This window comes from Simochromis diagramma, unplaced genomic scaffold, assembly GCF_900408965.1.
Source record: "Simochromis diagramma unplaced genomic scaffold, fSimDia1.1 OVJJ01000387.1, whole genome shotgun sequence".
Lineage (NCBI taxonomy): Eukaryota > Metazoa > Chordata > Actinopteri > Cichliformes > Cichlidae > Simochromis > Simochromis diagramma.
In genome coordinates this window covers 7,398,794-7,417,800 of record NW_024387152.1, presented here as the reverse complement: position 1 = coordinate 7,417,800, position 19,007 = coordinate 7,398,794, and the positions used below count along the sequence as shown (strand labels likewise).

The 19,007-nt window shown below is 39.7% G+C and overlaps 1 protein-coding gene across 11 annotated transcripts in view; it reads right to left on the bottom strand.

The window, feature by feature from the left end:
- cacna1db (calcium channel, voltage-dependent, L type, alpha 1D subunit, b) overlaps window positions 1-19,007 on the bottom strand; it is a 99,712-nt gene that overhangs the window by 34,904 nt on the left and 45,801 nt on the right. For 7 of the 11 annotated variants that reach the window (XM_040047540.1, XM_040047541.1, XM_040047542.1 and 4 more), the window contains exons 8-21: window positions 17,706-17,809; window positions 17,182-17,351; window positions 13,619-13,693; window positions 11,352-11,439; window positions 11,145-11,171; window positions 10,675-10,835; window positions 10,372-10,597; window positions 9,220-9,427; window positions 8,884-9,004; window positions 8,675-8,789; window positions 8,502-8,562; window positions 8,335-8,395; window positions 1,790-1,934; window positions 1,527-1,656 (exon numbers count right to left, since the gene is read on the bottom strand). In XM_040047540.1, coding sequence (XP_039903474.1) covers window positions 1,527-1,656; window positions 1,790-1,934; window positions 8,335-8,395; window positions 8,502-8,562; window positions 8,675-8,789; window positions 8,884-9,004; window positions 9,220-9,427; window positions 10,372-10,597; window positions 10,675-10,835; window positions 11,145-11,171; window positions 11,352-11,439; window positions 13,619-13,693; window positions 17,182-17,351; window positions 17,706-17,809 — 1,692 coding nt within the window. The remainder of the gene's footprint in view (window positions 1-1,526; window positions 1,657-1,789; window positions 1,935-8,334; window positions 8,396-8,501; window positions 8,563-8,674; window positions 8,790-8,883; window positions 9,005-9,219; window positions 9,428-10,371; window positions 10,598-10,674; window positions 10,836-11,144; window positions 11,172-11,351; window positions 11,440-13,618; window positions 13,694-17,181; window positions 17,352-17,705; window positions 17,810-19,007) is intronic. The other 4 variants (XM_040047549.1, XM_040047546.1, XM_040047550.1 and 1 more) reach the window with 2 other exon arrangements.

The window sequence follows — 19,007 nt, the reverse complement described above, 5'->3', positions numbered from 1 at the left end:
ACAAAGGGGAGCCTGCTGAACTATCTGCTTCTAAAGTCTGCACTGAAAATGTATGTAATCACAGCTCGTGGGCAGTTTAACACGATGATACAATCATGTGGAAAAGAAATTTTTGATGGGACTCCATGCAGACCTCTGAAAAACTAAGTACACACTTTCATTCAGTAACTTGTTGAACCACCTTTACTGCAATAACTTGAAGTAACTGCTTCCTGTATGACTGGATCATCAGTCTGTCACATCACCATGAGGAATAATTTTGTTCTGCTCTACATCACTACATCACTGCTCCAGTTTCTTGAGGTTTGATGCACAGCTGTCTTAAGGTCCCGGCACAACATTTAAATTAAAATGAGGCCTGGACTTTGGGTCATCGCGGCACTTTGATTCGCTTCTTTTGCAGGCATTCTGTTATAGATCTGCTGCTGTGCTTGGATCGCTGTCCTGCTGCATGACCCAGTCTCGACAAAGCTTTAGCTGACATATGTCACATTTGACTCTAGAATACTTTGGTCAAAACAAAACAATGGTCCAAAACAATGCGTTATGAGGTGTTTCTGATATTATTCTATGTTTCGTCTTTGCCAAGTGTGGTGCTGTGCATAGAGGCCAACCATCTCCATTTTGGACTTATCTGTCCAAATGAGAGTGTTCCAGAAATCTTGTGGTTTGTTCAGATGGAGCTTTGCAAACCAAAGCTGTGTTGCCAGGTTCTTTTCAGAAAAGTTTTCTCCTGGTAACCTTTCCAAATAAGCCGTACCTGTTCAGTCTTTTTCTAATTGTGCTGTCATGAACTTTAACATTTAACATGCTACCTGAGGCCTGTAGAGATTTTGTGTAGTTTCTCTGAGCATGCTCAGTTTGAATTTAGGGAGAATCTGCTGAAACGTTCACCCCTGGAGAGACTATGGGATTGTGTTTAGACACACTTGATTGCTTCAGACCAGAAAACTTCTGCTTTTATAGAGGCGCTCACACTTGCTAATGTACAGTTAATCAAGTGCATTTCATTAGCAGCATCTTGCTGCTGCTTACCCTCTTAATTCCTATGTAAGCAGTAAGGCTGTACTTAGTTTTTCAGGTAAACAAGAGTCCTCTAAAAACTTTATTTTTTACCCAACTGTATTTAATTTCAGAGCCAAAAATTCCTCAAATTTAAGACATTTTGAATTATCTTTTAAGAATATCTTATGAATTGTGTGAGAAACAGACAAGGTTAAATAACATAATAACATAATAATAAATAGCAGTAGTTGTAAAAACCTTTAGAACTATTGTTATTGCCAAATCAGTCATTTCATATGTCACTTGTTATTTTTTAAGGAAAATTTTAGATTTGTTAAAATATGCGTTTTACTTATAACTTTAATGATGGGTGTTTAATGCACATTTTCAACACCAGGACCTTAAAATGGAACGTAGTAAATGAAATGTGGTAATACATAATTTACAAAATTACAGGTGGACTCCGACTGTGACGTGTAAAAAAGTGAAACAGTTTCCAGACTCATTGGTTGTTTACATACGATATTGCGAGCAGAGAAGTTGCGGATGGGGTCTTCGGCAGCCAGCGAGACAGAGCTGAGCATGATGAAGACCAGGATGAGGTTGGTGAAGATCTGATGGTTGATCAGCTTATGGCAGAATACACGAAACCTACAAAAGAGAGTAGAAAGCAGTAAAGAGAGGGACTGCTTGAACTCTAGTGTCTACAAATACATCTGTCACACTGAGCAGTTAGACTGGTTAATGCTCCTATGTGTTGATATGTCTGATATACGAGGCTCACGGATTTGTGCTGCTGAAAATGAAGAAGGCGCTGCCTTCGGGGATGGGTGGAATCTTTTCTTTGATGGTGAGTTCAGAAAGTCGCTGAGGCCGAGGCCCAGACGGGACTTCTGGGAGCTCATCATTGTCGGTACCATCATCACACACTGGAAAATATTAAAACAGTCCTTCTGATATGATCCTAGCATGAAAATCCTCAAAGCATGTCAAATTTACATGGGTGCCAATGTTTTGTTTTAGTCAAATTTTTAAATGTTTCTTTTAATTTTTACGCATTTTGCTATTTTTTCATTGACTATACAATTTATTGCCATGCCTTATGAAGAATTTCAGTTAAAAGATCACTTAAAATTCACATACAAGATTATTTTTAACTGTAAATCCCAGCATACAGAAGATACACTTATGAACTGAAGATTCAAAATCCGGCATTCAACATGTAATATATCTACTGCACAATAATATATGTACAAAAATACAGTGTTTATTTACACTCAACAAAAATATAAACGCAACACCTTTGTTACTGCTCCCATTCCCCATGGGATGGACGTAGAGACCTAAAATTCATTCCAGATACACAATATAACCATCCCTCCCAAACAGTGGTCACAAATCAGTCCAAATGTGTGGTAGTGGGCACATCTGCTATATTGAGATAATCCATCCCACCTCACAGGTGTGCCACATCAGGATGCTGATCTGACATCATGAGTAGTGCACAGGTGTACCTCAGACTGCCCACAACAAAAGGCCACCCTGGAATGTGCAGTTTTGTCTCACAGCAAAATGCCACAGATGCCACAAGCAATGAGGGAGCGTGCAATTGGCATGCTGACAGCAGGAATGTCAACCAGATCTGTCGCCCGTGCATTGAATGTTCATTTCTCAACCATAAGCCGTCTCCACAGGCGTTTCAGAGAATATGGCAGCACATCCAACCGGCCTCACAACTGCAGACCTCGTGTAACCTCACCAGCCCAGGACCTCCACATCCAGCAGGTTCACCTCCAAGATCGTCTGAGACCAGCCACCCAGACAGCTGCTGGAACAATTGGCTTGCACAATCAAACAATTTCTGCACAAACTGTCAGAAACCGTCTCAGGGACGCTCAACTGCATGCCCGTCGTCCTCATCGGGGTCTTGACCTGACTCCAGCTCGTCGCTGTAACAGACTTGTGTGGGCAAATGCTCACATTCGATGCACGTTGGAGAGGTGTGCGCTTCACGGATGAATCGTGGTTCACATTGTTCAGGGCAGATGGCAGCTGAGAATGTCCCAGTTCTTGCATGGCCAGCATACTCACCGGACATGTCACCCATTGAGCATGTTCGGGATGTGCTTGACCGGCGTATACGACAGCGTGTACCAGTTCCCACGAATATCCAACAACCTCGCACAGCCATTGAAGTGGAGTGGACCAACATTCCACAGGCCACAATTGACAATCTGATAGACTCCATGCGACGATGTGTTGCACTGCATGAGGCAAATGGTGGTCACACCAGATACTGATCGGTTCTGGGTCCCCAGACCCCCAATAGCGCAAAAAAACTGCACATTCCAGGGTGGCCTTTTGTTGTGGGCAGTCTGAGGTACACCTGTGCACTACTCATGATGTCAGATCAGCATCCTGATGTGGCACACCTGTGAGGTGGGATGGATTATCTCAATATAGCAGATGTGCCCACTACCACACATTTGGACTGATTTGTGACCACTGTTTGGGAGGGATGGTTATATTGTGTATCTGGAATGAATTTTAGGTCTCTACGTCCATCCCATGGGGAATGGGAGCAGTAACAAAGGTGTTGCGTTTATATTTTTGTTGAGTGTAATTGATTTGATCAACAAATCACCCTTCCACTAACTGCTGTGTTGTGTTTGACTTCAAAGTGCTCACAGTGTCTCTGTGTGTTGTGTGTGTGTGTGTGTGTATGTGTGTACGATGTATATATATATATATATATATATATATATATATATATATATATATATATATTAGGGGTGCAACGATATTCGTATCGATATTGAACCGTTCGATACGGTGCTTTCGGTTCGGTACGCATATGTATCGAACAATACAAAATTTGTAATTTATTGTATCAACTTTCCTTCTGACGATACTGTCTGTGTTGAGCGCTCAGTGAATCTGCGTTCGACTACTCCACCTAGGCTGCACTGTCGAGTGCAGATCCACTGAGCGTTCAACACAGACAGCATGTCAGGAGGAAGAGCGCAGGGCACGCTAGTGAGACAGAAGTTAAGCTCTCCTTGCAACATGGCAAATTGAACCTTCCCCCACCCTCATTCAGATCTGGCGTTTGGAATTATTTTGGTTTTCATGTGACATATGACCCTGAAGGTAAGGTCATGGACTAAAGTAAAACAGTATGTTGGATGTGCCACGCAATGCTCAATTACATGGGTGGGAACTAGTGTGTTAGCGCAGTTAGCTCATTAACGTGTTGGCCGTCTAGCCCCACGCAGGGGTAGCTCGTTAACGGAGATTTGCCATGTTGTGGCGTTAACAGTCATTTCAACGAGATTAACACTGACAGCACTAGTGGGAACACAACGAATATGACTGCACATTTACGCCGACATCATCCTAGTGCAAAGACAAGTGGAAGCAGACAAAAACAACAAGCATGCATGCTACAAACTTTACCCGAGTCATTTAGACAGCCGTTAGCACATGATTCTCCTTATGGGGACCTGATATGTTTAATATTGTGGCGAGCTCAGACAAGGGGGAGACGGAGGTATCGTTTGGTCTTGCTTCCCGTGAGCTAGCCAGGGAGCACAGCCGTTTATTGACATCTGCAGAAGAACACTGCCGCTAGCTAACTGCTCAGCACAGCAACCGCACAGCAACAACAACACACAGAGCGCCCTCTGACCCCGGAAGGACACACCGTCTCAGCGAGAAGGTGTCACCCGTCACTATGGCAACATAAACAAAACATAACTGTACAAACAGAACCCCGAACAGCCTTGACCCGCTACATAGCCCCCACCTAAGGGGTCAGTCGTCCCCGACGACCCCATTACCCCACACAAAGTCCTGCAAATGTCCAGGTGCCTTCTTTTGGCACGACCGGCCGGGGTCACTCGGGTCAGAACATGGGGTGCCACCATCATCCCACTTCTGACACCAATGTGGCGAGCTCAGACAACGAGGAGACAGAGGTGTCGTTTGGTCTTGCTTCCCGTGAGCTAGCCAGGGAGCACAGCCGTTTATTGACATCTGCAGAAGAACACTGCCGCTAGCTAACTGCTCAGCGCGGCAACCGCACAGCAACAACAACAACAACAACACACAAGGCGCCCTCTGACCCCGGAAGGACACACCGTCGCAGCGAGAGGGCGTCACCCGTCACTATGGCAACATAAACAAAACATAACTGTACAAACAGAACCCCGAACAGCCCTGACCCGCTACAATATGCTGCTGAGAATATAGCCCAGAAGAAGCGTATAGTATAGCTTTTATTTTGGAAAGAGCCATTTCTCTGTAATAAACTCTCTTTTCCAAAGATGAGTGATTCCTCAATCAGATACAGGTGTTACCGCGCCAGATCCGCGGCCCCGAACCGTAGTAAGGAAACCTCTGGCAGTTACTTGAAGGTTCCGTAACTGACTCGTAGCCGGCAACAGCTTACTATACAGGTCAACTCCGCTAGCAAAAAGATCGAAGGAGGCGTAGGAAACTGCTTCACCGAACTTTATTTCTTCTCTAAGGCACGAACACCGCGTACAGTGGGCTGAAACAGTTTACTCACAGCGAGCATCGCCGACACAGCTCTGGCTGTCGAGGGAGTTATTATATTCCTTTTATTTATTTTCTTTTCGTCTCTTCTGTAGCTAACCGTTACTTTTTCCCCTTCTCCGCTCTCTCTCTTCACACACACACCAGGCAGTCCCGCTACACACACCCCGAATACATTTCCCATCAGGCTTCATCCTTAAAGGGCCATGCCTGTAACACAGGGCTTGCAAAATCGCTAGCCCGACGTCCCGGGGCTAGCGATTTTTCCAGTCGTACTACCAAAATCTATCTCTGCCCTGCCCATCGGGCTATTGTAGGAAGGAAAAATATATGTCAATGCTTTTGCATTTTTTCGGAAATGTAGCTGGGTAATTATGTCATTGGCATCGGTGAGCCACTGTCAATATGTGACATATTGAAATCGCGTTTCAATTTGCGCTTGTTTTTTGCTTTCACTTTGCAAATGTCCAGGTGCCTTCTTTTGGCGCACCGGCTGGTCACGACCGGCGGGGGAAAAGTCACTCGGGTCAGATCATGGGGTGCCACCATCATCCCACTTCTGACACCAATGTGGCGAGCTCAGACAACGAGGAGACGGAGGTGTCGTTTGGTCTTGCTTCCCGTGAGCTAGCCAGGGAGCACAGCCGTTTATTGACATCTGCAGAAGAACACTGCCGCTAGCTAACTGCTCAGCAACAACAACAACAACACACAAGGCGCCCTCTGACCCCGGAAGGACACACCGTCGCAGCGAGAGGGCGTCACCCGTCACTATGGCAACATAAACAAAACATAACTGTACAAACAGAACCCCGAACAGCCCTGACCCGCTACAATATGCTGCTGAGAATATAGCCCAGAAGAAGCGTATAGTATAGCTTTTATTTTGGAAAGAGCTATTTCTCTGTAATAAACTCTCTTTTCCAAAGATGAGTGATTCCTCAATCAGATACAGGGCTTGCAAAATCGCTAGAGAGCGACAGCACTGATTGGTGAGTGATGATAATTTGCGCACCAATTCCTCTGACATCGTCTTATCAATCGTTAGTTTACTATGCAAACATGACAACTGAAATCTCCTGCAGCAAGCTTAAACATATGAGAGGTTGATCGCGCAGAGAATCGCTGACCGTTATGTGTGTGTGTGTAAAGCAGCAGGATTTATATTTTAGTTCTGCTGAGCCAAATAAGACAGGTCAGGGTGAAGAAGTGACAGCCAAAGAAAAGCTTACCACAAAACGGAAAAGTTATGACAAATCAGACTATAAGGCAAAAAAGTGCAGCTTTATGGTTTCTTGGACAAAATAATTTCTGTGGCTGCAATATGACGAGCTATATAACCGGGGCTGCACATAAGTGGTCCGCAGGTGCGCATTCGCTGTCAAAAAAAAAAAAAAAAACGCGCACAAGATATGAAGTTGCAACGCGTGTTTGCATACATAAGATTTTCTGGAGGAGGACAGACATTTGTTTAAAACTCTTAAAGATGTCGAAGAAGCTCCTTTAAGCAATTACTTTGGTGTTCCTCTACCTCCAAAGAAATGTCAGAAGGAGTCCGAACCACAAAAGAAGCGCGTATTCTCGGAAAAGTGGTTGCAGGAGGTGAGCTGGCTTCAAACAAATGATGAACGCACAGAGATGTGGTGCGGAATGTGCCGTGAAAATCCCACTCTAGCGGACAAAAACAGTGCTTTTTATATGGACGCAAACGCGCGTTGCAACTTCTTATCTGGTGCGCGTCTTTTATTTTGACAGCGAATGCGCACATGCGGACCACCCGTGTAAATAACATAATGTTCTGCCGGGTGTGTTGTTGGTTTTCTCTCGATTTCTGAGTCGACAAGCGCCTTTGTTACTGGGACCAGTCATTTTAAGAAAGGCCCCCATTAGAAGCCATGAGAAATGCAAGCAATGCATTATTGCTCAGTCTGCAATATCTTTCCCAGAACAAACACCAATTGCAAATAACATACTAAAAATAAACCTGAAAAATCTGTTTAGAACAGCGTACTATGTTGCAAAGAGTGAACTACCACTGGCAAAATTTAGCAGTCTTTGCAAACTTCAAAAAGCAAATGGCCTAGATCTTGGTTCCACTTGTCTCTTACCTGTGACTTCAGCGGAAATTTCAAATTCAGCATCTGACACAGACTGATTCATGTCCTACACAGTTCTTACAAGTTCATAGAAATTTCTGTTCAATTAGAACCAAGTATTTGAGTTGATGATTGTAATTTTTATACAATGTTGTAATTTGTTTTTCAACAATTTTTTGATTAATGTTTTGTTTCCTTTACAATATTATACTTTAATGTATAATATTGTAAAGGAAACAAAACAGGAAACAAAACATCAATCAAAAAATTGCTCTCTTTTTTATTCGGGCTACTTACATTTATTTTGGGCTACCAAAAACTGAAGAGTCCCTGCCCGAAGGGCTACCAGGGATTTTGAAATTTTGAGAGCCCTGAGATATATTTATTTTTTTAATTACTGTTGATTCAGCAACATTAAATTTAAAAACTGTACTTTTGAGTTAAAATATATATTTATAATTTTAATAAATGACAAATTAAAAAGGCATGAACATTTTTTTTGTATCGAAAAAATATCGAACCGTGACACCAAAGTATCGAACCGAACCGAACCGTGAATTTTGTGTATCGTTGCACCCCTAATATATATATATATATATATGTATATATATATATGTGTGTGTGTGTGTGTGTGTATACTGTATGTGTATTGCTCAGTTAAAACAAATCAGTTTACCTGGAGACTCACTGGAAGGATACAACTCTTTGTTTTCCTCTTGCAAGCCCTCCAGCGGCACCTTCATCATTCAGGTTTAAGAGAGATTTTAATAAAATCAGTGCTGCCATTTAACATATGCATGTCTGCAGTTTGATAATATAATGTAAATCCTGATTTTTTTTTACCTTGGTCTCGCCATCTTTGCTTTCTGCTATGTCACATCTCTTCTTATCAGCGTTTGCATCCCTGTTGGGCACAGATGAAAAGGTCTGATTTACAACGCTTTTTTTTTTTTAAGTGACTGTGACAAAAGACTTCAACACTAGACCTTCAAATATAAAATATTAAACAGCTTCACCTGGCACTATTCTTCCTCTTCTTTGCCTCTTCCTCCTCTTTCTGCGCTGTGTTGAGGCTCTCTGCATCTGCCAGGTTGTCAACGGCGATGGCCAAGAAAACATTTAGCAGGATGTCTGATCATTTGAGTTAAAAAGAAAACACTAAACACCCCGATTAAAAACAACTTTTTCACACGGATGTGTGCACACTTCGCAGGCAGTAGGATACAGTTTCCACAAATAAAGAGGATGATGAAGTAAATGCAGACGACCATTCCAGAGGAGGCAGGACCACCGTATGCCATGATGCCATCATACATTACTGTGTTCCAGTCTTCTCCTGTCAAGATCTGGTGAACACAATGTAGAGCAGAAGACGCCAAAATTATTCTGTTTGCCCAGACAATTATTTAAACAGTATTTATTGTCTTACTGCAGACACTTAGATTGGATGTTGTGATTCTTGCAAATCGCACCTCAACAAACAGACTCTTTGACAGATTAGCATTGAATTAGCTCACAGCGAGCTTTAATTTTGACTGAAACAATGAAATCAAACAGATACCTGGAAAACAGTGAGAAGGGCCTGGGGGAAGTTATCGAAAGTGCTTCTTTTAGTCACAGTTTCATCAAAGTTAAACTTTCCCCCAAAAAGCTGCATGCCAAGCAGGGAAAAGATAATGATGAAGAGGAAAAGCAGCAGCAACAGGGATGCGATGGACTTCATGGAGTTGAGGAGAGAGGCCACCAAGTTACTGAGAGATGCCCAGTGACTGAAGAAGAAACAAACAATAAGGCATTATGTTTTGTCAATACGCCCAACTTAGCCACCTGGTATCAGACATGCTGTAGTCAGTTAATATGCTCACAGATGCCTGAATCCTTCGGTTTGTTTGAAATAAGTGTCATCAGCCTTATGTGAAAGATTTACAGCGAGATCTTTCACGTGTTCTCATGTAACAGATCACTTTTGGCAATAATCGGGGAGAAAGCACTTCCTTATTTTCTGAGCTTCATACAAGTGATACATTTTATACAAAATAAAAGGCTTTTTTTCTGTCAGTGAGAGATTAAATGTTGCTTACGTTAGTTGCACTCTAAGCTCACATGTATAAGTCTGAAAACTGAATTTAAAAAAACTACAATGCACTCCAATGAAAAATTATATAAAAACTAATTTTAAAACCCCATATTTGAATCAAAAGACGGGGTTTTAAACATCTTACGTCCAGAGATCACATGACTTTCTGTTGTTTTGTTTTTTTTAAGATTTAATAGTTTTGTCTTTGCTCTGTGTTAAATAGAAACCTCAGACATTCCCATTGATGGATTACTGGCCATGTCTGTAACAGGCTGTGCCAGTGGAGGTTCGCTGGTCTGATGCCTGTATTAAATAGATTATTATTCATCCATGTATCCATTCTCTTCTGCCTATATTTTTCAGGGTCGCTGGGGCGCTGGAACCTATATATGAATATATTATAATATATTTAAATGTTATGTTTTTAAATGTAATTAGGGGACATTTCATAGACCTCATGCACTTTTGAATTCTCATCTTTTGTGTGACTTTTTTAAATTTGACTTTTATTTTATTTTTTTCTTTGACTTATGTTCAGTTCAGCACAAACCTTGTTAATAAAGGTGCTATATAAACATTAGTATTATTAATATTATTGTCATTGTCAGTAGTAGTATTAGTGCGGGAATTGCTCACCGTGTGACTTTGAAGATTCGAAGGAGGCGTACGCAGCGCAATACAGAGATACCCAAAGGAGACATGATCGCTAACTCCACCAGGATGGTCTCTACGATGCCGCCACACACCACGAAACAGTCAAAGCGGTTAAACAGGGATACAAAGTAGGCCTGCAATCCCAAGCTGTACATTTTCACCAGCATCTCCAAGGTGAACAAGGCCAGAAGAACTTTGTTGGCAACATCTGGAGAAAAAAGCGGGATAAAAACGTCTAAATGCACGTTTTAGGATAGCGTGGAACAAACAGAGCAAAGCACATACCCTGTACTTCAGTCAGCCAGTCTGGCTGGTTGTAGTGCTCAGACGAGATAGTAAGAGTGTTGAGGAACACCAAGATGATGACGAGCCAATAAAAGGTCACCGATTTCACAGCTGCGCGACACTTCCTGCGGCAGAAACGGTTCCATCGACGCCACTGACGGCTGTAGGCGATGAGTGTCACATGTTTAGGTTTTTGCTTTTTGTATTGCTATTTATTGGATTATTTGATTGGTGAAATACAATAAAAGCAACTTCATTATGATTCCAAAGGGGAAAAAGTTGATTAGGAGGAAAAGAGGGTAGGTTTCAGGTGCATAAACACAATGATTACATTTAGGGGAAAAAACACAGATGAAAACATCAGCGGTCTGAACAATTAAAACATGATGCCATAATCAACCATGCAAGATGAGACAAGTCCAGTAAATGATGAACAAAGCTACCATGCAGCACCACAACGGGGTACCAACCTGCACTTTGATTTAGTAATTTTTTGACTGGGGAGAATAAAAAGAAGCAACTTTTAATTAAATGTAACAGCATGTGCAAATGTGCACTCTGCAATCCAATCAAATGAGTTTTAATATTACTGACTGTCAATTACCAGACAGCCTAAGCTGTCAATAAAATTTTAGAGTGAAACGTGTAATGTGTTGAGTAACATATACAGCACTCACCACAGTGGACCACAGCATGGTGATTTGTCTTCCTCTCCGTTGTGATTGTCTGTGGTCACTGATTCTGTCTCACTTGTGGGTATGCTCGCTGTCATGTCGCACACACACACATACAAATACACACACGTAAAGACACGTTAATGGAAAAAAGTTTATTACACAGGCTTTCTGTTATGTTATGACTGATTATCTTATTGATATCCATGCATTTTTGATTTGGCTTGGTTCTCGAGTGATAAAATATCCTTCAAAATAAATGTGACTTATTTTAAAATCTGAACAAACAAAGCCCAAATAAACACTCTAATCAGTCGTTACAGTAAAACAATAGATTATAATCTTGAGTTCAGATTTCAGCTTGTGATTATTTAACATGGACTCCATTGATCTCTTTTTTTTATTAGGAAGGCCAAGCCAAACCACCAGAAAAATTTTTTTTTAAATGAAACAGCAAAATCTGCAAGTGTCAGATAAAAATGCTGGAGTGACTGCCTGACAAAGTTTGACCCCTGGATGTTGGAGTTTCACAGTGTGAAACCAGCTGTAATGCTTGTGAGCACTGCAAAAAGATGAAGCTCGAGGTTTTTGCACAGATCTAGTAACAGTGAATACATGCTGCCAGTCCAGAGTCAAACTAAATTTGATAGATTATTATTTATTGGACTGGACCTGGAAATCCATTTTCCATGGTGAGGTTTGAAATACCACTGACTGCAGTGTTCAGATGAACACTGCAGTCAGTCAAATGCATCAATTATTCTTGTCCAGGTATGTCATGCGTATACACATTAGAATTCACATTTACTGTACATGCACAAAATATAGTTGCAATTGAAAACGTGACTCAAAATGATGATGATGATGATGAAGATGCCATTATTATGATAATGATGATGAGAAAACCATGTGGCAGTCCTAGATAAAATTCTATGTTTTCCCTCAGTCATCATTAAAAAATGGTAAGTTATTGTTTATTAAGAGATTAAATTATAATTCATAATGTACACTAATGTGCTAATAATTGGTTTCTACAGTTGCGTATGATAATTATCTGTGTTGTTAGATAACTGTTATATCTTAATGGTTATTGGAAAGTTTAAACTAATGTCTATAATTCTTTGTAAATAAATCAAAGTAATAATTAGATTATCTTATCACCTATTATAACATAAGCAATGTATTACAATAAAGTTATTTTGTAGAAAAATACACTTAAATCTATTAAAATAAAAATAACTATTAACAATAATAATGAGTAATAACTAATTTATTACTCATTATAATATATACAAGTATTTTTTTTGCAGTTTTACTTTCATGGTAAACATTAAAATAACTATTTACAAAACTTCAATTTACAATTCATTTTACAACATATAGGTGATGTTGATTATTAGAACTAAATTTTAATAATTTTGTAGCTAAGGTATTTTTCTTCTGACCCAAAATACTGAAAATCTAGTTATAGTATTAACTAACAACATTAATATTAGATAAATATACCCTATACTTACATGGCAATACAGTAAATCAGTTTCAGTTTTCAGTTTTATTTGTCATATGCAAGGTAGCACAGGGTCAACATTGCAATGAAATGTGTTTGACGAGCATTTCATATATAAATATGAGCTAAATAAATTTTGCTGACATTTAACACTCACATATTATACATGTAAGTACATTTTTGGACAACAAAATGCCAACATTTACATTTTAAGTACTTTAAGGGAGCTCATTTTCAGTTATGTTATAGATTTTAAAGTTAAGGCTTGTTGGTGCATATACTAATAACATTATTTATTTTCAATGCCATATAATTTTTAGAGTTTCACAGGATATTTATCCTTTTAAGTGAGGCTTATTGTTGTTATCTTGATGGTTTTATACTTACTAAAGTATGCATTGTGAATTAGGCTTACATTCACATGCGCCCACACACATATGTATGTAAAACAATGTTCAATGTGGTGTGTGGGTGGTATTAGGAATATCAGTGTTACTAATTCTTCAGATAAATAAAAATATATAATTTTTCTCTAAACTGCTCTAAACGGGTCAAACTCCATTTTCTTTTTTTAGTGCAGTAATAGAATAACATGTATGTGTTGAAGATGGTAAGGATCAGAAACCGACTAATAAAGGAAAGGGTGTTTAAATACGAGAGCACACACAAAGCATAAGCAAAGCACATGCAGGTGATGAACCGTCCTGGTGAAGATGTGAGGGGAAATTCAGACTTTCAGACACTCGCGCGCGCACACATTTACCCTGTGTCTCTGTGGACTGAGTGAACCAGCCAAACTTTCCTTTCTTCTTCTCAGTAAGGTCAGCCAGCGTGACCCCTTGGTGTTATCAACATGCAGATCATACAGCCAGACAGCAGAGGAAGCAGTGAGTCAGTACACAGCACAACAAGAGAGAGAGGAACGTACAGCAAGAGACAGCTGCAATACAAGCTACTGGCACAGCTACCGTGTCCAGAAAAGTATACAGGACATTCTTGAATTATATTTAGTGGATTAACTACTAATAATAATACACTAACTACATTTATTTATGCATGAATTGTGTGTGTAAAAATTAATTCATCATTGCTCCTTGGGCAAAAGTGACTGGCAGTAAGGAGTAAAAAGACCAAATAAGGAGGAATTCACAGTAATTTGTAGATTTGAAGACATCAGACCATTTAGAGAGAGAACATGATGAACATAAAGGCATAATTATGATATATATCAGCTCATAAATTATGTACTTGTATTAGTATTAATATCAGCAAATAAATAAGACAGTCAAGGACATTCGTTTTTTAAATGTGTCATCATAAGATTGTCCATGACTATAAAGTGTCCCGCTGAGTACATGAAGCAAAAACAAATTAAACAAAGCAATAAAAATCAATTATCTGTTAGACTGCACGCTGTAACATTAGCTCTGTAAATTCTGGACAGAGTAACTATATAATACACTGTAACACTGGAAACGATCAACATTAAACACGACTTTGGAAAAGAGTAGAAGAAAGCAGAGAAGAGAACAATTGTGGGTAAAGAGAGAAAATGATGTAAAGAAACGAAGGGAAGAGAAGGGTGAAACAGGTATTAACAGCAGTCTACAGACAGTTTTTAGAAGGCGCACACACACTGCAAGGAAGTAAAGTTAGTGCGTCGTCATCTATAACATCGACAGCAGTGCTAAAAGCAAGGCAACTACTGGTGAACATAAAAACTGACAGGTACATTCGCACTGACTGCTCTGTGAATGGTTACGAGGCAGTCTAGCTATAATTCGGGTCAGATGTATTTTCATCTCAGTTACGCCCACATTTTTTTCCCTGCACATCCAGATGGATTATGGTATAATTATTAATGTCACAAGCTTCAGTCCCAACATTTGTTGCAAAATAACAAAAGAAAAACCCTGAATTCAACACATAATTTTAAATGGCCTTCCTACTGTCAGTTAATAGAATCACGGAGCCGCTGCGCCATCCGATTTTCATACCAGACATTAGAAATACTATGCTTAAATAAACACACAAAAAAGTAAATGTTTAAGGTAGAGAAAACAACTAAGGAAATTCATCTCTCTCTGATGGCAGGATGCTATGTCATATGTAAAAAAAAAAAGCCCAAATTTCTCCTGTTCATCAACTTTGGACTATTAGATTATTTAATGGCTCATTCGACTTATTCCATATACAGCAAATGTCAGAAACCAGAACTAACTGTTCAAGTTGTTCATACTGGCTTCTCCACCAGTCACAGTACCTAAACACACATGAATACAAATGTCAATCTGCAAATCAAGTTTGCCTGTTTTTTGTTTGCCTTCTTTATTAAAATCTAAGAATTACGCAGATACTCCTGCTTTTTCTGAATCTGAAAATATTTTTCCAGGGCGTGCCTGTAACGAAAAATATATTTTTGTTACTACTTGTCAGTATTTTTTCTGTGTAATTGCTACTGCAACCAAGTAACATTGTCTACAAATTTAACCAAATCTAACCAGCAACGTTAAAATCTTGTTTATTACGGCAAACGTGGAGCTGAATTACATTATGGTTACAGTCCATCCACAATACGTTGCGTTAGATCACATTAGCTGAAATAGTTAAGTTTTTGGAATCCAGATAAAAGTAAAATACAGTATTTATATGCATTTTTATTTACAACCCATATAAACATTGAAATACAGCAAAGAAAAACACACAGCTTTTGCCATGGTATTGAACGTGCAGCGCTGTGAAAATCTGAAGACACTGAAGACACATCAAAGAAAATTCTAGAGATTTAATTTCACGACACGCATGTGTGAAAGTGTAGTGCAGCACACAAACTGCACTGCTGCAGTGGTTATGATTTCATAGATAAAATCCTCCAGCATGCCAACGATGGGTGTTTATACCACCAGTTGTATATAAATGTGAGGATTAAGTGAACGCTAATATAAGCATTACGTCCATGTAATAAGGATTCCATTACATTTGTTATGGATTAGACTAACGCTGGTGTTTACTCTGACCGGCTGGAGAGACCCATGAATGGTCAAAACGGTTATAAGTGAACGTATCTGAAAAAGTAGGTGGTAATTCAGAGGCTGTGATTCACTGCTGTAGTGATTTAACACTAATTATGTGGAAGATAATATTCAGCGGTTATAAGGCACATAATATGTCTGGCTGAGATATTCGTACTGCGTACACAAAGGCAAAAATGTAGGTATTTAACTGTGTCAGAGGTGGAGGTGGATGTTAAGAAGCGTATTGTTGCAGAACACATTTCTATTTGAAAGCAAAGTTTTTTTATTCTAATTTTCTTAAATGAATTATGAGGCTGTCATAGCTTAATCATTCTCTGCTGTGCCATGAATGACTGAGAGCAGCTGAAAACACTGATCTTCCCACATTTGTTACACTAGGCTTTCTTGTCATGATCATGTTGTAAGTCAGCCATCCCCAAAGTCAGGACTGCTGCCGCCCACTTAAGAACCAGAAAATCCCAACGGGCCCATCCATCTTAAATCTAATCAAAACACAAGAGAAAGCGATATATTTCCTTTAAATTTGTGTTCAAAAAACATAAACAACCTTATCAAGATCGATTAATTTGTGTCAGAAAAATTAGTAATATCACAAACTAGCTATCTCCTATTACCAAATTAAATTCATTTTTTATATAAATAAATACATGTATATAAAAATTTAACTGTACAAACCTGTGAGTAATCAAACTAATCAATTTCTGTTATTACTGTGGCCTACTTGCAGTACCTTTGCGGCCCACCAGGGGCTTCAGGAGTCATTGTTGTAGGTCATACAGTATGTTTGCAGAAATGTAGGAACTCACAAAAGATTTACATTCATGTATTAGATTGCATTCGGTGCATTATCATACAATTTTTAGTGAAATCTTAGATGCTTCAAGCAATCCCTGCCTGAGCTTCCTCATTCTAATTCAGTCCTTGTGCTCCTCGTCAACACAAATAAACAGAAGCAGTCACCCCTCACTTACTGTACTAATCAAATGCCAAGTCAGAAATTATTGCAAGGAAGCAGCTGTCTCAAAACAACATCATGTTCCCACAATGAGCCGCATTCAAGTCAAAGTAAGCAAAGGATCATGAGAACTGCCAGTTAGATGCTTAACAGATTGACCGTCTCTCCTTCCTCTTGTAACAGTTTTAGTGGCAAAGAAATGTGCAGCATTATCTCAGGGCAGAAGAAGTTAAGGCTTTGTAAGTCACAGTTCTGTTTGCATTCTTTGTTTGCCTGCTGGACAAGAGTGCTGGACAAGAGTAGAGAAAAAAAAAACATTAAATCCAGGTAACTCACGGTTACGCTTGCCCTCCTCATCTCCCTCCTCCTCGTTCTCAGGGTCGATGTCCTCTGCCTGGGTGATCCAGTCCAAGTAGCCCTTCAGGTCTTCTTCTAACTGCTGCTTCTCACGCAGCTTCTGGAAATCACCTCGAGCCTTGGCCTTTTCTCGCTCTTTGGAGAACTCTCTATAGAGGGGAAAGCATAATGTCAAACCTGGGTCACCGTAACACTGTACAGAATGGCAGCGCTCTGCAGTCTTAAAACTAAGGCTGCACTAAAACTGATAACTTAATAACCTCATCAAACAATTTCTTATCATTTGTTAAAATGTGCAGGGTTAAACTTATTTGTGGAATTCACACGCAGCATCACATTTTTATATTATTACCAAAATGAGCAAAATACCCCATCTATGAATATGTTTTATAGATATATTACACGCATACTGTAAATTGCATGTTCCTTTCAAGTAGACTCTCAGCACCCACAACAGGGCATTTTATTAAAACAACAAATCAAAACAGAAACATGAAACATACCCACTCAGCACACCCAAAACCAGGTTAAGAACAAAGAAGGATCCAAAGATGACGAGGCTGACAAAGTAGACCCACGGCAGCTCAAAGCCCATTGCATCATTCATCTACACAGAAAGAGATAATAGGAACATTTAACTGAATTAACTCTAAATGCAGACATGGCAATGTTATTCTTACAGCTTACATAGATTAAATTATTCAAAAAGAAAAACTGAATTCTAATTTTAAAAAAATCATTAACTCATGGAGGTGCAAAGCCCACAGTATCCCTTGAGCAGGAAAGAGGTTTGTCACTCAACTACAGCTAAAACTGCAGCAGGACGGGTGACCACTAGAGGGAACCACGTGAGAGACAACTGGGTCAGTTATGAATGACAGTAAGTACTTGTATTAGTGTTAGTAATGAGGCTGTGCCAAATGACCGCACTAAATCCAACGTGCCTCTTAGCTGAGCTGCTGGCAACACCAGGACCTAAAAGTTTGCCCTTTTTTCATAATCACATTTCACACAGCTCTCATCACAGTAGGCACTTTTATTTGCTCAGTCAGTGTAAATGTTTACAGTTTACACTTCTATTTTGATAGTCATTTTCCCGTTAAAGAAAAAAATCCCACTGATGTGCCTGCCTCCAGCCGCAGAACCGCCCACCCCGAAGAAACATTTATACTTGGCTTATATCAGTACGAAAGGCTCAAGGTCAGTTTTAATTTATACATCTGCGTATCTATCCTGCCATGATCTCTTTTTCCATCTTTTAGGTTTGCTGAATCTCCTTCCTTCCACCACTTTAACAGCAGTATTAGCATGGGATTGCCATGGTAACACATACATGCATGAAAGTGTGTGGGATAGAGAGAGAGAGACCTGAGAAGACGAACGAGAAGGAGGTGAAGAGGTTCATTATTTCATAGATGAGGGTCTCCATCAATAAAAGGGCGTGGGTGTATTGTGAGGAAAACTCATCATCAGTGCTGAGTATTTTGGCTAATTAAAAGCTGTTGGTGATTTGTGTTAATATGAAGCCGGGGGTTTCAGGCTAGCCTTTAAAAATGGGTTACACACTGTAGCTGTGAAAACTTTTTTAGAAAATAACAACAACAACAAAAAATCACATAAAGCATGGATTTGCAAAACAGAGAGAAAAAAACTGAAAGGCTTAAATGAGTTTGCTTGGAAAAGTGTTGCTGGGGTCAAACCTGCATGAAAAATCATGGTTCTGAATGGTGTCTTACTGCTTTTGTCACATTTGTAACTAATGTTCCATTGTTAAGCAATAGCTCCATTGTCTATATAACAATAGT